We start from the raw sequence: 17,216 nt of genomic DNA on the forward strand, positions 1-17,216 counted from the left end.
ACAAAACATAAAAAAACCGGAATTTAAAAAATTGGATGCTGTAATTATTGTATTTTAAAGAAATTTATATGACGGATGATGTGTTTCTAATATTATGTATACAATACACTATTATACCATTTGAAATTTGCTCCATATCGTCTATAAATTCCACTTTTATTTCCAAAATAGCTAAAGCATCTCTGCAGCAATTTATTTCTTTTTCCATGCGATCAATAAATATATTAAGACCATTACAATGATGAAATTTGCTGATATCGATATTGGTAATTAAGTCAATGACCCGAACAGCTCGTGTAACAAAGGTTATGTGTTCTAAATCAACTCCGGGCCAATTAATTACTTGTAGCAGAGATTTCATCATACCACTTTTCACTAAAGCATGACCACCTGCTTCATAACTGGCCAAATGATAAAGTAGACTAAACAATGAAGTGGCCAGTACCAATGGATATTTTTCGCAAATTCCTTCGTTCGTCAAGCTTATTATACAATCGCGGACTAGTAGTGGTAAAATGCCCCCTTGGCGTTCTGCTCCTGTATATTGAATTATTTTTGCCAACCTTGAACCTGGCCTAAAGGAAAAACATCCTTGAAATATAATAATAACAACTAATCCAATCAAAGTATACAAACCTTGGTACATTAGGATTTCGGTCGAAATGCAACATAGACGTTAATGTTCTAAGAACTGCAGCACGAATTTCAACTAAGTATACATCCTCTTTATCTATTAATTCGCACAGTTCTTCACCAAAGCCCGAATATAGAATTCTCTCAACATTGTCTTGTAAAGCATTAGAGTAAATCAGAACCGATATTGCTTGAAGACGAGCTTGAACAAACTGGAGACGTAATTTTTGATCTTTAAAACCAGATACAAGACGAATTCTATGAGCAATTCGCATCTAAAAGTGGAGAATTTTCGCTGCTTCAGTTGTATGTTGTGATTTTACTTTATTTTGTTATGCTTATTTCAATATTTTGTTTTATGTATTATTCAATATATATAATATATATGTATATTTATATGAACAATTTTTATTTATATATTATTTATATTCTAAAATTGTTTCGAAACCTCGCAAACAACTGTTTATTTTTCATATTCTATTTTTCTATTTTCTACTCCTACACAATCAAGTACATGAATTTCATGAACTCGTAAAACAAACACATAAATTGATCTGCGCTTTTTTATGTATGGTATGATAGGATAACAGTTATTTGGGTTTATAAAATTGGTGAGGAAAAAACGATGATTCTAAATTGCAATCAACTTTACCGACCCGAAATAGTATGTCTCTCTACTTAAACAATGTTTGACAGTATAGCCGAACTTTTTAGCGTGTTATCGCATTTTTAGTAGTTTTTCACATAGCAGTTATATGCGGGCGAGAGAAGTTATTATCCGATTTCATCCATTTCATATTGTATGATGATATGATAGAGTAATATTGTCAGTAAGTTTTGTTGATAACATGAAACTTTAATGGTTTTTGAGATAAGTACACTGAAAGTATTAATGGTCACAGCCACTCCTCAACAATTTTTTAAATCACATATGCGTTGTTTACAAAGTTTCATCAAGTTATTCAAAATTTTACTCAATTTATCACCATCACGGACGGACGAAGGGACAGACATGGGGAATTCAACTCGTCTCGACATTCTGAACATAATACCAACAACTTTAAAATGTTGCGAGAACAAAAAAATCTAAGATAATATTTCCTTTAATTAATAATATTTATTGTTTCTGTCGTAAATATCTGCATGATCTGAGTCTCCTTAATGCAACTGGGCTAAATGAAGGGATATAATAAGAGCAGAGAGCACAATATACCATAGTCCAAAGTGCAATTCTCTGTATTAATTTAATTTAACCTAATATAAGTATTCTCAAAAAAAAATTTGTTTTCTTGTACAGACATCGAAATAAGCAGTAATATACTTTCTTTTATTATCCACTTACCTTAACTGTCTCCGATGGATTTTTCATATGACCACAGATCGCTTTTACCACTTCTGAGATGGGTAAGCCCTTGCATGTATTCACCATATCAGGTATCTCCAATAAAACTACTTGACCATTTTCATCCGAGTATTCAATGGAAAGTTGATATAAAAACTCCAGTTTAGGTTTTCTAATGCAACAATCAATTAAAGCCAAACCATAATTTGGGTCCCCCCAACGCTATAAATAAATTTAAGTAAAGTATTAAATCTTAAAAAAATTAGGAATTGTACCTCAGCAATATTATAAAGTTTCGTCAAAAGCATATCCTTCTTTTCCAGTGACAACCGTGGTATGAAATTACTCCTTTTAGAGAACATGTACAACAAATTCAGAACTGCTAATACAATATCCATATTCTGAGAAGACAGCAATTGCGTCAAATGCTCTACCGAATTATAAAGATGTCTTGAAAAGGAGTGTTCAATCAATAAAGTAGTAAAATTCAAAACGAGAAGTAACAGACGAACATCCTGAAAACATTTATAAAATTGTAATCATTTATTAAGAAATGTGAATATAAAAAAAGTTAATACTAAAGTATTATTCCATATTTCTCATATACACCAACACTCAATAAATTTTTGTCCACTTAATACAAACACTACAATTATTGAAAATAATACATAACCTACAAGTAATTTCTATTTGTATTCTACTGCTATTTTCGCGTTCAATACGTACGCAAAATTGTAATGTTCGGGTTGTGCAAAGCTATTACAGATAAATGTTATATACGTGTCTTCTTTGTCCAAACAGACACCACCAATGCCGATATAAAGATTTCAAATCATTCTAAACTTAACCTTAACTAAAAAATTTTAACACGCTTAATTTATTTCGCATAAAAATTAGGTAGTAAATAATGAAGTTTTGGGAAATTGATGTTCCATACAAACCAAGCTAAATGACCGCTGTCAATGTTACTTTGTAAGGAATATTAAGGATCACACCTAGTTTGACAGTCTAAAAAAAATGCAATTTTTGGGTGAGTATTTGTCAGGCTTTGGGAGCGTGGCAAAAACTTCGGTTTAAATGTAGACCTTATTATATTTTTACACGGTTTTGATTTAACACGGTTAGAAAATAATTTTTTTTTTTTTAATTTATTATACAATTTTATTTCATTTAATACTTGTTGATAGAAAATTTGTATTTTTTATAATTAATATATAAAATAGTATTAGGTGTATTCTTAGAGTCACAAAAAATAACAGAAGGTGTAATTTATTACATGTTGTATATTGGACAAAATTATTTTGGTAAATGTAAAGTTTAGGTTCCCCAACTAAGAAGACCTCAAAAATTAAATTTTTTTTAAATCGCCTTATCTTGACGCGAATATTACAAGTCCGTGAGCGGAAAGTGAATTCTTTCAATAATTATATTTTTTTTTTTATTTAAAAAAAATTAAAAAACTTTTTTTTGTTGTCTTATGTTGTCAATTAAAGGAGTTTGACGCGATTGAATTATGAACACCCCGGTTGTGGACCGACCAGGGTATTATAATTACAGCTAAGTGATCTGAATTCTGGAGAATTTTGCTGCTACAACCACATCTAAGTGACTTGAAAAATATGTGCAAAGTACGTTATATATATTTGCAAATATATACATAAATTATTGAAAAAATTTACTTTCCGCTCACGGATTTGTAATCTTCGCGTAAAAATAAGACGATTTAAAAAAAAAATTCATTGTTGAGGCCTCCTTAGTTGGGGGACCTAAACATACTGACTTCTCACCTGTACTTACATATATGTATGTATGTACTGTATGTAGCGTTGCACACATGAGTACCCAAAAATTAATAAATAAATTTAACGACATTTATCGTCAGAAATTTCATGCGAATATATAAGCAATCTTACAATATTCATAAGTTGCTTGTTTAAGAAAACAGCTGTACTTGTTTTGATGACATCAATGTTAGCCGTAGGTAAGTAATGTAAGCAAAAAGGATTTTCTGGCGAAGAATATAAGATTTAAAAAAAAATTAGCTTGGCAATGGATCTTCATGTTTCCGAAGCCTCAAAGTTTGGACCTTACAATGAAGCAATGTAACCTGCGAATACGCTTATAAAATGGAATGAGTACGATATGAAGTTTTCTAACAAACGTATTTTACCTCTTCTCGAGATGGTTAAAAGGTTTCATCAGAATAGGGTTACTGATAACTTCAACGTTACAACACCGCATGAATGTATATATTTCTATCACAACAACAACAAACAAATGTACTATATATAAAATAGCTACGAAATATTAAGACAATAAAAAAAATACAGATGTATGTACGTATGTAGTATCTAATACTAGAATACACATTCAAAAAATATATGTACTACTGTTTCAATATACGTATAATCACATGCATGTTTAATAGCATAAACAAGTTAAAAATTCGGAAAAGTAAATCACCCCAATAACAAACTACTTAACCTTAACTGTATTATATTTGTATTGTCACCGATGAGGTGAGGCGAATTTAACACATATTTGGTTTATTTCTAAATACACAAGCATTTAAATTATGCACTTACAAAGAATTATAATATATTTCACTTACCGCAGTGTGTCCTTCCACCTTCCTGGCTGGCTGATCGATTACAAAGTTCTAAAACGATTTGCCATAGCTTATATGCAAAAATATTGGCATTTACCGTACAGATCAGCACAGGAGAATAGGGGAACTGCACACTGCAGTTTACAAACAACAAGTATGTAGATAACATAACATATGTAGTTTGTGCCTACCTGATTATGCGATGGGAGAATGGCAAAACATATAAATCGCACAAACAAGGAAACAGAAACTGTATAGCGGGAAATGTATGTATGTAATGGAATGTATAATAAACATAGAAATTAAATATAATATTGGGATGGGCCCGAATCCACAACACGTACATATATTGAGCAGAATATCCCCGGAACGATTTACCATATCGAAAAACAACTTAACTATTTTCAATACAGGTGACCAAATCCCGTAGCCACACGACAAATAAAAATTACAATTAAAAAATATTGTCCGTTTAACAGAGATAATTTGAACGAAATACAACCGTGTCCGGTCATTGGAACGTACTCATGCCCGGTTATAGGTGTGGGTTTATAAGAAAATATTAAAGAACGTTGTGAAATTCGTCCGGTTATGGAAGGTGGCCGGTTATAAGGGCTGTCCGTTATTATTTAAACATATATTAAAAACATACAGTAAATTTTTGAAAAAAAAAAATTTAATATTTTTTCGAGTTCTGCGCGATGTTGTTGTTGTAGTCACGGATACCTAGTCCCCGTTTTGGTGATAAGTTTCAGTTTGGTTGTCGTCGGGGTCATCTAACGGGAGGCCAAGGAAACGACTTGTTTCGACGGGGTCAGAACATAGGGAAAAGGGTGTTAGATGAGTGGGGTTCGTTGGACATGCAAAGAGGTGGTTAGTGTCATGCAGAGACTCATTGCACGCAGGGCATGTATTTAGAATGTCTGGGTCTATTCTGGATACGTAGGAGTTTAACCTGCTACAATATCCAGAACGAAGTTGCGCGAGTGTCACTCTGGTTTCGTGAGGCAACTCGAGTTCTACATCTGCTATGGGTGGTGGTTTGACTCGTAGTACGCCATTCACTGAGAGGGAGTCGGAGAAGATGTTGATGGCTCCACTATGAATGGCTGTCACTTCCTGTCTGAAGTTCGTTGCGTCCGAAGTCTGGTCGGCGTACTGTCTAAAGTCGTCGACGTAATCAAGGAAAGACCTCTTGATGTTCCTAGGAGGCGGTTCCGCTTCGAGCAGACGACTGCAGGGGTGGTTTCTATGAACACAACCCAGCAGAAACTGCTTGGAGAGGAGATCGTTATGCTCCTCCGAAGCCGCTAAAAAAGTCCTATACTGCTGCAGTGATTCAGGCCTTCTCCGTGGATGAAATCTAAAAACCACATTCTCTACCGGAAGATATAGTCCGTAGAAACTATAGTCCAAAAAAAAAAATAACAAATTGACAAAATGGCAGCGTTTTTCAAAATAAAATTGAATTTTACTATATAAGGTATATCTATTTTTAAAGGTATATATAATATAATATAAAAATATCGATTTTTAAAATTTCATACTAAATGTGCCCCTTAAATCAATTTTATGTGAAGAATGTTTTCTGCCACTACGATTAAAACAACCGCTTTAATCTTTTGAACTCCGCTGGTTTCAACATTATACGTAATGATATCGCTATACAATGGTAGTAGTAATTATAATATCGTTTAACGTTGTTGACATCGACTGACGGATTAATAGCGTTGAATTTTACGCAGGGAACCTTAAGATACATAATCGCACTTATTGAATTCCGGCAGTACAATTAGATGATCCTGAACAATAAATGACAAATATCCACTAAAATTATGGGCGCTTGCAACAGTTTATCAGGTATTTCGCAAGGGAACATCAGGATCTTTTTCTCGATTGAAAAAAATCACCATAATTCAATTGGGGACAGTAAATAATAAAGGATGATTTTATCCTTTTAGTAAAAAGGATCATCTATCAGCCGGTACCTATTCTGAAAATTCACCTAATCTTTGAAAATATACTAAATAATTTTAATAGTCTGTTGGGAGCATCTATTTGAATGTCCGAAAAATCGTGACTTACCTGAAAGTACTGAAAAAATCAACAATTTTTTGGAATTTGTTGGTTTCGTTCAATAAGACTGCTTGGTGGTTTGTGTTCGTGCCCTATCTAGGTTGATAAATAAACTATCTACACAAAATCTGAATTGCAACTCATGTTAAATTTAAAAATAAGAATGTCATTACATATGGAAACTAAAATGATGCTAATATGAGTACTAAACAAGAAAAAAAACTTAATTCGGCCACATAGTGTGATTAAACAACCTACAAGTCGAATTAAGAATAACATACTTAATGCCACGGCAGTCACTTCAGAAATGTTTTGTGCGGCTACAACAACAACAATTAAAAATATATAAGAGGCTGAAAATTCGCGAAAAAATTATACTTAAATCTGCGGCTGCGGTCAGTTTACTAAACATAAATGCTAATCCAAAATAATACTGCAATATTAAACAACCAAAACTAATAACAACTACTAACTTATAATAACTGCTCAACATAGGAACGGAAAAGCATTAATGTAACTAATAACATTAACAGTTCATTTCAAAATAACTTTCTATGATTTAGACGAAATGGATATCACACAATAACTACACACGAAAATATGTTTTACTATTTCATTTGCAATTTTTAACTATCAAACTATGAATAATAATATAATATGGAAACCATAAAAACCAACTATTATATTGGTCAATGTGGAATGTGCCACAAACATATAAATTTAAAAAATATTGGGTGGGCTTTAGTTTAGCATCCCACGATTTCAGGGTTAAGAGGGGTATGGTTGGATAGAAGAGATTCTTCAGATCACGAATATATATAATTATTGCCGCCGGAAACTTATAGTTTTCGAGATATTTGCATTTTAAGTTGAAAATTTCACAAACTTCATTTTACAATTTCTTGATTTATGGTTATCTTTTCTTTTATATTATGCACTTATTATACACTAACTTTTCACTTCAATGTTTCTACATATTTATTTTATATTAAATATTTAAGTATTTGCTTTAAATAAGCATTTAATTTTTACACAATTTTAGTAATATGAACAATAACAAATGGGTTCCATGTTGTCAGATAATAAGTGTTGCCATATCTATTATATATATATACCTATATATTTTGAAAGCGAATTAAAATGAACAATAAAAGAGGATTATACCCCAAATACATGAACTATAATTTTGTTCATTCCCTTCTATTGATAAATTATGGTATTGGATTGGCCAGGGTTATTTTTTTAAAGCACGGCCGAAGGCCGCCAGTGCGGAAAGAAGTTTGACGCGATTGAATTATGAACACCCCGGTGTTGGACCGACCAGGGTTATTTTTTGGAAGCGCGGCCGAAGGCCGCCAGTGCAGAAAGGAGTTTGACGCGATTGAATTATAAACACCCCGGTGTTCGACCGACCAGGGTTATTTTTTTGAAGCGCGGCCGAAGGCCGCCAGTGCAGAAAGAAGTTTGACGCGATTGAATTATGAACACCCCGGTGTTGGACCGACCAGGGGTATTTTTTTTAAAAAATATTTTGATACACCCCGGTGTTGGACCGACCAGGGTTATTGTTTTGAAGCGCGGCCGAAGGCCGCCAACGCAAAAAGAAGTTCTACAAGAAAAAAGTAATATTGTCATGGAGGGTATAACATAATACTTAACATCAATGCTTTGTAATAGTTTATTTCTCTAGGTTTTGGATTCCTGTATTTGGGGTATTATCTGTTTTAATTTCTTTCAGTTCAATTACAAAAGATGTCGATAAGGTAACACTGGTTATTTGAAATTTTGCAACCCTTTTGTTATTGTCAGAATTAATAAAATTTAACAATAATTTAATTATTGAATTAAACTATTTTTGCACTATATAATGTAAAATAAATGTGTACAAACGAATTAGTGAAGTGTTAGTGGATATAAAAGTGGAAAATATAAGTGTATAACTCATTCGAAATGGGAAAAATGCGTACTTTAAATAGTCGATATTTTGAACTTTAAACCCAAATATCTCGAAAACTATAAGTTTCCGGCGGCAATAATTATATATATTCGAGATCTGGAGAATCTCCTCTATCCAACCAACCCCTCTTAACCCTGAAATAGTGGGATGCTAAACTAAAGTTTTCCCAAAATATTAAATAAGCTTCCCCTTCTGTAATGCAAACATTTTTAAAACAAATACCTCTTTGGAAAATTTTAGATCGCAATATAACATGAACTCATTGTCATCCACCTGCCTAGCACCTTCCTCTAAAATTTTGTCAAAACGATCCAAAATATGAGTCCAGTGGTAGAGTTCACACTTTCCATACGTCCAAATATTTATTGTTTCAAGAAACCGGGAAATATCCACTTTACTTCGACATTTGGTTAATTGATCAATGAGCAATCTGCATTCTGGCGTAAGCTCAGACGAACTTTTTTTCATTTTACTTGTATCAACCTTCATGGTTGTAGTTGCTATATAATTTTATTGTCCAATGTTCGTAATTCACCAATACATATTATTAGTATGCAAACAAAATTACTGGACCACAAATTTCAGCACTTTTACATAAATTCTTTAAGTATTACACCAAACCCTATACATTTAAAAACCGTAGGTAATAAAGAAAAACAAAACAAAGAGCTGCCACCTCTCTCATTAATCAATCTTTCAAGTAATTATTCTCACTTTCACCAATCCAACAATGTTATAATAAACACATTGTTACAGGGCGTTTAGACCATTGTATAGAAGAGCGAGTAAGATATCATGTGGCTGCCAATATTTTGACAAAGTTCGAAAAAGTACTTTTTACGAAAATTTTAATAAAATTTTAAGTTTTCCAATTATTGATGTTTAAAAATTACCCACACTCAATAATGATAGAGACATGAATACGAAAACCGACTAACCATGCCCTCAGAAATAAACGAATGAGAAAATCTAAGTTTATTTTTTGTTATAAACAAGTTTATAGATGTGTTAATAAAGTTTTGATAAACTTAGATAAAATTAAAGTTGAAATTATTTAAATTTAACAACACATACAAGGTGCGTTCCAAAGTTAGTATGTTTTTGTCATCGGTGCGAAAATGAGCTTCGAACAAAGAGCCAAAATTAAATTTTGTTTTAAAATTGGTAAAACTTTTACCGAAACGTTTCAATTGCCGAAACAAGTTTATGGCGATGATTGCCTATCCCGTAGCAGAGTGCACGAGTGGTTTCAACGTTCAAAGTGGTCGTGAGGGCATAAATGAGAAATAAGTCGAAACCCAAAAAATCGCGCCTGAAGAAGTCAAAAGTGAAGACAATGCTGATTTGTTTTTATGATTCCAAGGGTATTGTTCACAAAGAATTTGTTCCACACAGCCAAAACGTTAATGCGGTATTCTACCTTGGAGTTTTGAAGCGTTTGGTGCGCCGTATTCGACGTGTTCGACCCAATATCGCGAAAATGGAAGTTGGCGTTGGTTGCACGATAATGCGCCGTCTCATTGATCGACGCTTGTGGCCGATTATTTGACCAAAAATCACATTTTAACAATCAACCACTCCGCGTATTCACCTGATATGGCACCGTGCGACTTCTACCTTTTCGGAAAAATGCATTTGCCGATGAAAGAAAAGCGTTATGCAGACGTGGAGGCCATTCAAAAGGCTTGCACCGGCATACTGGCGGCCATACCGGGCAACGAGCTAAAACACTCGTTCGACATACTTTTAGACCGTGCATTATATCATAAAATTAATTGATTTTGCCGATAAAACCATGTGTATCTTGTGTTTAATACAATTCTCTTTAATTGCATAAGAGGAGATAGCTGTTATTAATTTTTACCCAAATTCGTTAATTTTATTTTTTAAGCGGTAACAGTTAAGCTTCCAAAACCTTTATTGTCCTTTATTTCGTACAACTGCATTTTCTTATCAAGCTCTACTTTTGTGTAATAAGCATCCTGTTCTGCATATTTAAAAGTTCCATTTAATTTTGTAAAACGGAGTACTGCAACGTGATGTTATCCAAATTATTCTATCAATTCGATTATTAAAGGATAAGTATGTATAAATGTTCAATATTTTTCATAAATTTTAAAAGTTTCACCATTATTGTTTAAAGGCAGGTGCGTTCATTCTTAGTAGATGCTGTCGATGTTTCTGGAGTATCTGATACGTCTTCGGATAATATGCTAGCGTTAACATCAGATGACTTTTTGGAATATTTTGGTTCAGAAAGACTTATTTCAAAACCATATTAACCGACATTTATACCTTTAATAAATTTAATATAATATTATCGCGCAATTTTATACTTGTATTTTAATGGTGTAATCCTTAGGTTATCTTTAGCATGTAGTAAATCAAGAAATAGTTTCTTAGAATATTTTAAATGAAGCGGTAGATTACCTGCTTTTTAAATCTGCTTTTGCCTTCAGACTCTGCTTCAGGTTAGCAACTATTTTTTTTATCTGGATTGGTTGTTTCTGATATTAATATATAGAGCTTGAGATTTCGTCAGTAAAACTTTGCCGACGGACTCCAAAGCTTGAGCAAATTTAATATCGCTCACTTCCCTACGTGGAGATGCTAGTTTTGAATCTGTATTTGATCCAGATTGAGTACTGACATCACGGGTCCACTCTTCTTTAACAAACATAAAAATAATTCTACTTTTACATATGTACACAAAAAAAAAAAATAGCACAAAAGTTACCGTGAAGAAACTCCACCTCTGCTTTGAACAGAGAATATTCTTCCAAAACTTGATCCATCCTCTTCAAGTTTTAACTGATTTTTGATAAGATTCAACTATTTCAAAATTGAAGAAAAAATTTGTTTACTTGCCAAATAACTTCAAATGTAAAGAAAATACTCAGTCAAGCTTTTAAACTTACTCAACAAAGCTTAATTTTTATTCATACAAATTCATAGCAAATACTGAATACTTTTACTTTGCTGCGAGATTTTATTCTAAATAATTGCTTGTTTTTATTAATACAACCCGTTATTTATTCTAGAAAGACTGAAATTGAGCAACATTTAAGAAAAACTAAAGCCCCTATCAAGGATGAAATGATGCGAGACTCTTTGAATCGAGAGAGAGAGCTGTCAAAACCCACATTTTTTATAACATTTGCCAATCATGCCACTGTCGAACGAAAATGGATTGGGTATTATAAAAAAAACTTGCATTTCAATATTATTTTTAGGTGCTCCGTCCCCAAGTAGGCCTATATAACGCATATACATCCCTATATACTTGTATTTATATTATAAAATTTTTAAAAATTCATATAACATAAAAAATTAGCATAAAAAAAATTATAACAAAGAAACAATACAAGTCATAATAAAATATCATGGTTTTATAATGAACGTTTTAAATTAAATTAACAAATAAAATTTAGTTGCAAGTTATTCAAATGTATTTGTGTCGTTCCTTGAAATTTCTTTTCGCACTGCGTTTGTTAGCTATTTTTAGCGGGTTTATTTCTGGCATCCCGCCTTTTTTGATATCAGCTGTTCGAAATTCCCTGATTTTAATAATCAGGGAAAGAGAATAACTGAAAAATCAGCGAAAATGAGAGAGTCTCGCATCATGTCATCCTTGCCCCTATTACGAATGTCTAATAAGAGTAGATAAGCGACCACTGGTCGATTACCGACTATTGTAATTAAGGTATTGTAACGGATTTCTCGATATATCGTCTACCTGTAACTCACTCTTGAGTTCGATCACTGGATTGTTAAATAAAAGTCCCAATTTAATGGCTACACACTTATTTTTATTTCTAATTCCAACAGCTTAACACTTATTGCTCGTTATTCGAGCTTACAACTTCTCGCTTATAGTTTAATTGCTCTTATCACGACAACACTTTAACTAGAACTGTGTTTGCTGCACAATCCGGCAGCCCTTATATAGTAAATCTGTAATAAAACATTGCTTCTAAAACATTCTGGCAACTACGAATTCGCTAACTAGTTGCTTCTGGCAGTTTATCGTTCATTCGATTTTGTACTATCATCTATGTTCGTCACAGTATGTTGTCACTCGGTAAATCATCGACTATGAATACTGTAACGGATTTCTCGATAAATCGTCTACCTCTAACTCACTCTTGAGTTCGATCACTGAATTATTAAATTAAAGTCCCAATTAAATGGCTATACACTTTCTTTCTTTCTTTCTAATGCCAACACTTAACAGTTATTGCTCGATATTCGTGTTTACAACTTATTGCTTATAGCTTAATTGCTTTTTACACGGCAAAACTCTAATTAGAACTGTGTCTGCTGCACAGTCCGGCAGTTATATAACAATACCCAATCGCCTTCAATAAAACCCTCAGAGTTTATTGCCTTGTCGTATCATAATTTTGGTGGGTTGTCTCACTATAGCATGTATATCCATCATCTCGTCTTATAGGATGCTTTTGAATTCCTTAGTATTCCTTCCTCCGTTGGCGTTAATTCCAAATTTTAAATCAATCGGTAGTCGAAGATCTTTACCAAAAATTACCCTTGCTGGAGTCTGCCCCGTTGTTTCAAGTACAGCAGACCGATAAGCCATCAGGAACAAGGATATAGGGGTGACCCAATCTTTTTGATACTTGTCCACAACTTTCTTTAAATGTTCTTCCAAAGTTCGATTGAATCGTTCTACCATGCCATCGGACTGCGGATGTAGTACAGTTGTACGAGTTTTCCGGATACCCAGCTTCTGGCATATCTCCTGTATTAGAGCTGATTTAAAATTTCTCCCTTGGTCAGAATACAATTCTATTGGAACACCATATCTCGATACCCAATTGTTGATTAATACATCCGCTACTGTTCCTGCCTCATGGTTAGGATTTGCGTATATCTCTGTCCATTTGCTGAAATAGTTCATGACTACCAAAATATATCTGTTTCCTAATTTACTGATAGGAAATGGATCAGCTACATACATGGTGTACATGTACTGATTCATTTTACCATGACTTCTGGACCGCGGCCCTTTAGCAGGAATGCACTCAACACAATTGGCGATCCATTCCGTAACTGATTAACGACAACCAACCCAATAAAATCTTTGTTTTAATTTCTCCAATGTTTTATTGATATCCATGTGTCCTTCACTTGGACCGTTGTGCAGCTCGTTGAGAACTTCAGAAATTCTTACTTTTGGAACAATCATCAGAGCTCGTGAACTTTGCCCATCTTCGTTTTCCCATTCGCGATGCAATCAGCCAGACACTAACTTCAAACTATTCGATTTTGCCCAATAAGCCTTTGCGACTGGGCTTTCTGCAGTTATTTCTTCTCTCGTTGGACGATTATTCATTTTCAATCCGTATATTACACTTTTCAAATGTGGATCCTTTCGCTGACATTTTCGTAGCTTCTCCGGATCCCAGTCTGATGTTATAGTCATTAATCGGACATCTATAATGTCTTCTTTGGCCTCAGCTTTTGAGCAATGTCTGCATTTCAGATTACAGGGACGGCCGGACATGGCATTAGCATTTCCATGACTACTTCCTTTGCGATGTTCTATAGATAAGTCGTAACTTTGGAGTCTCTTAATCCACCGTGACAACTGTCCTTCTTGGTTCCTGAATTGTAGAAGCCATTCTAATGCTGCATGATCTGTCCTCACCCGAAATCGCTGGCCATAAAGGTACTTATGAAAATGTTTGATGCACTTCAATAACGCCAGCAATTCTCTCCGAGTAACACAATCATTTCTCTCCGGCTTGCTTATGGTCTGGCTGTAATACGCAATGACTTTCCCATGCCCATCAATGACTTGTGATAGAACGCCTCCTACTGCAAATCCACTAACATCCATATCCAAAATAAACGTTGATCCTGGGACCGGGTATGCTAACATTGGAAAGCCACTTCCTGTTCGTTATTCCATTCCAAAACTCTGTTCTTTTTCGTGAGTTTATGGAGGGTTCTAGCTACGCTGGCAAAATTTGGAACGATTCGTCCATAATAAGTACATAGTCCAAGGAAACTCCGCAATTCATGTAAATTTTTAGGAGCGGACCAATCTCTTACCGCCTCGATATTTTCATTAGCTGTGCAAATGTCCCCCGTTGTCACTTTGTGTCCTAAGTAGCTTACTTCCTTTTTAAAGAGGGAAAACTTTTTTTGACTCAGCTTCAGACCAGCGCTAGCTATCCGTTGGAAAACCTCTTCCAAGTTTTTAAGGTGTTCATCGAAGCTTTTACCCAACACGATGATATCGTTGAGGTATATCAAATAGGAGGTATATCAAATAGGGTTAATATTTGATCCACAAGTCTCTCAAAAATAGCAGGAGCGTTACATAATCCAAAGGGCATTACGGTAAATTGCCATAGACCATCACCAACGCTGAAAGCCGTCTTTTCTTTGTCTTTTTCGTTTACCTCCACTTGCCAATAACCACTTTTTAAGTGTGGAGAACCAGTTTGTGCCTGATATCGAGTCCAGTGTGTCATCGATTCTAGGTAGTGGATAACTGTGTTTCTTCGTTACATCATTCAACCTTCTATAGTCCACACAAAATCTCATGTTGCCAACTTTCTTCTCCACAAGTTGTTTAGCCATAGTTTTTGATTCCTTGATTCGCTAGAAAGTCTACTCCAATTATGACTTCATCAACGATATCCGCCACTATAAAATTGTGTAACACGGCTGCCTTTCCAATTACGATCTCGCACGTTACCTTTCCGAGAACTAGGGTATATTCTACAGTTGCAGTACGCAACTTTGCCCCAACCAATGGTCTCACTTCTTTCTCAACCAGATCAGATCGAATTATGCAATGTGATGCGCCCGACATATAATTCGGAGATTATCCTTTGCTCATAACCGTATATTTCTATGTCAAAAATGTATCTTAGTGAAAACTAGAGAGCGTGTTTTACTAATAACGGCAATTTTTGACGACAGGCCTCCCGACGCGTGGTGCATCTTTGACATCGAAATTACCGGAACGGAACCTAGCAAACCACTTTTGTGCTACACGTGCGTTTACGGTATCGGGCCCATAAACTAAATTAATTTTTCCATCCGCGTTGGCTGCTCTTTCGTCTTGATCGAAGAAAAATTGTAAAATATACCGAATTTTCTCTTTGCTGGTGTCTATCTTTGACGAGCGCTCTCAACGTACTGAGTCAATCAATCGAAAAACTGTCAAAGACAAACTTTTAGCGCGAATAAACACGTTTTCAGCGCCGTATTGTATGACATGATGCGACCCGTAACACTAGTACTATGGACAATAACGCCATCTCTTAGATAAAAACCAAATGAACTTTTTACTTGACCTAATATTAAGATGCGGTTTCACCACAGAAAATTATTGGCCACAATTAACATCAGGAGACTAAAAAACAGCAGAATTGAGTATCTCGCCCGTATCCATAGTCAGTATGCGCTTTTTACCGACTACACATCCACTAACGGTAACGTTACTCGTATTCCTGCTTATTTGTGAAATGGAGATTACAGGGCATTTGCTTGCGGGAGCCAGCCCGTGCTCTTTTCGGCTGGCTCGCTATAGTTTAACGATTGGTTTGATTTGACATTTGCTTGATCTTCCTCAGCTTTGCGTTTACGTCCAACTGGATTATTGGGCTGGTTACAGTTGCGTGCAATATGGCTACTTTTTCCGCAGTTGAAGCATTTAAGCACACCATCATTTTTCTTATGCGCTTCTGTAGATTTTCCCAGTGTGTTCTGCATGTTCTCAATTTTTTCAAGTAATTGGTTCACCCAAGTGGGTTCCTCTATTTCGACTTTGTGAGCGATTCTAACTGCCACATTTGTGTCGATATTTGCGTTGACATCTGAGAGATACGTGCATTCCGCCTTTTCCCCATCTGCGATATTGCAGCAAAAATCATGTTTATGCCCACCATCCTTGACGAGCATTAAACCTCTTTCTTTTCTTCTATCTTTATTGTCTGTTCCTCTAATTCCATGTGAAAGACATATTCCTCAACATTAATGTTTTCCGCCTCCATGGCCTCTCTCAACCGTGAATGTAATTCAGTTTTTTATCCATTTGTCGCCAAACCACGTTGCTTAGCTCCTTTTTCAGTTGCGGAATCTTCAGATCATTAAATTTGGCCATTTTCAAATAATTATCTCCATGGGAATTTATTTGACAATCCCACTCCTGACACCAATTGTAACGGATTTCTCAATAAATCGTCTATCTGTAACTCACTCTTGAGTTCGATCACTGGATTGTTAAATCCCAATTTAATGGCTATACACTTATTTTTATTTCTAATGCCAACACTTAACACTTATTGCTCAATATTCGAGTTTACAACTTATTGCTTATAGCTTAATTGCTTTTTACACGGCAACACTCTAATTATAACTGTGTCTGCTGCACCATGAAAAAGACGATGCCAAATTGTGAAAAAAGCGCTGTGCCCCAAATTATAATGTAGTTGGGAAGGACTATACCATTACTAAACGAGTGTAGTACATCGCAACGATGTAGTACATCACATACGGACCATAGGAAGACCGATGAATAAAATAAAGGTAGCTCATCTGGAACGGCTTGCAGCGTTTGATAC

The 17,216-nt window shown here is 34.7% G+C and overlaps 1 protein-coding gene and 1 long non-coding RNA gene across 3 annotated transcripts in view; both read right to left on the bottom strand.

The window, feature by feature from the left end:
- HUWE1 (HECT, UBA and WWE domain containing E3 ubiquitin protein ligase 1) overlaps positions 1–9,280 on the bottom strand; it is a 38,622-nt gene extending 29,342 nt beyond the window's left edge. Inside the window, exons 1-5 of one of the 2 annotated variants that reach the window (XM_070110244.1) lie at positions 8,839–9,280; positions 2,251–2,490; positions 1,976–2,197; positions 637–908; positions 118–575 (exon numbers count right to left, since the gene is read on the bottom strand). In XM_070110244.1, the coding sequence (XP_069966345.1) occupies positions 118–575; positions 637–908; positions 1,976–2,197; positions 2,251–2,490; positions 8,839–9,105 (1,459 nt within the window). In that variant the 5' untranslated portion in view covers positions 9,106–9,280. The remainder of the gene's footprint in view (positions 1–117; positions 576–636; positions 909–1,975; positions 2,198–2,250; positions 2,491–8,838) is intronic. The other variant, XM_014241270.3, reaches the window with a different exon arrangement.
- Positions 9,281–10,420: 1,140 nt separating this feature from the next.
- Positions 10,421–11,704, bottom strand: LOC106622176 (uncharacterized). The gene is made up of 5 exons (XR_001330943.3): positions 11,535–11,704; positions 11,354–11,448; positions 11,047–11,283; positions 10,745–10,911; positions 10,421–10,672 (listed from the first exon to the last, which is right to left on the bottom strand). It is a non-coding gene; the product is annotated as an uncharacterized lncRNA (long non-coding RNA).
- Between the last annotated feature and the right edge of the window lie 5,512 nt (positions 11,705–17,216).

The sequence above is a fragment of the Bactrocera oleae genome, chromosome 5 (assembly GCF_042242935.1).
Source record: "Bactrocera oleae isolate idBacOlea1 chromosome 5, idBacOlea1, whole genome shotgun sequence".
Lineage (NCBI taxonomy): Eukaryota > Metazoa > Arthropoda > Insecta > Diptera > Tephritidae > Bactrocera > Bactrocera oleae.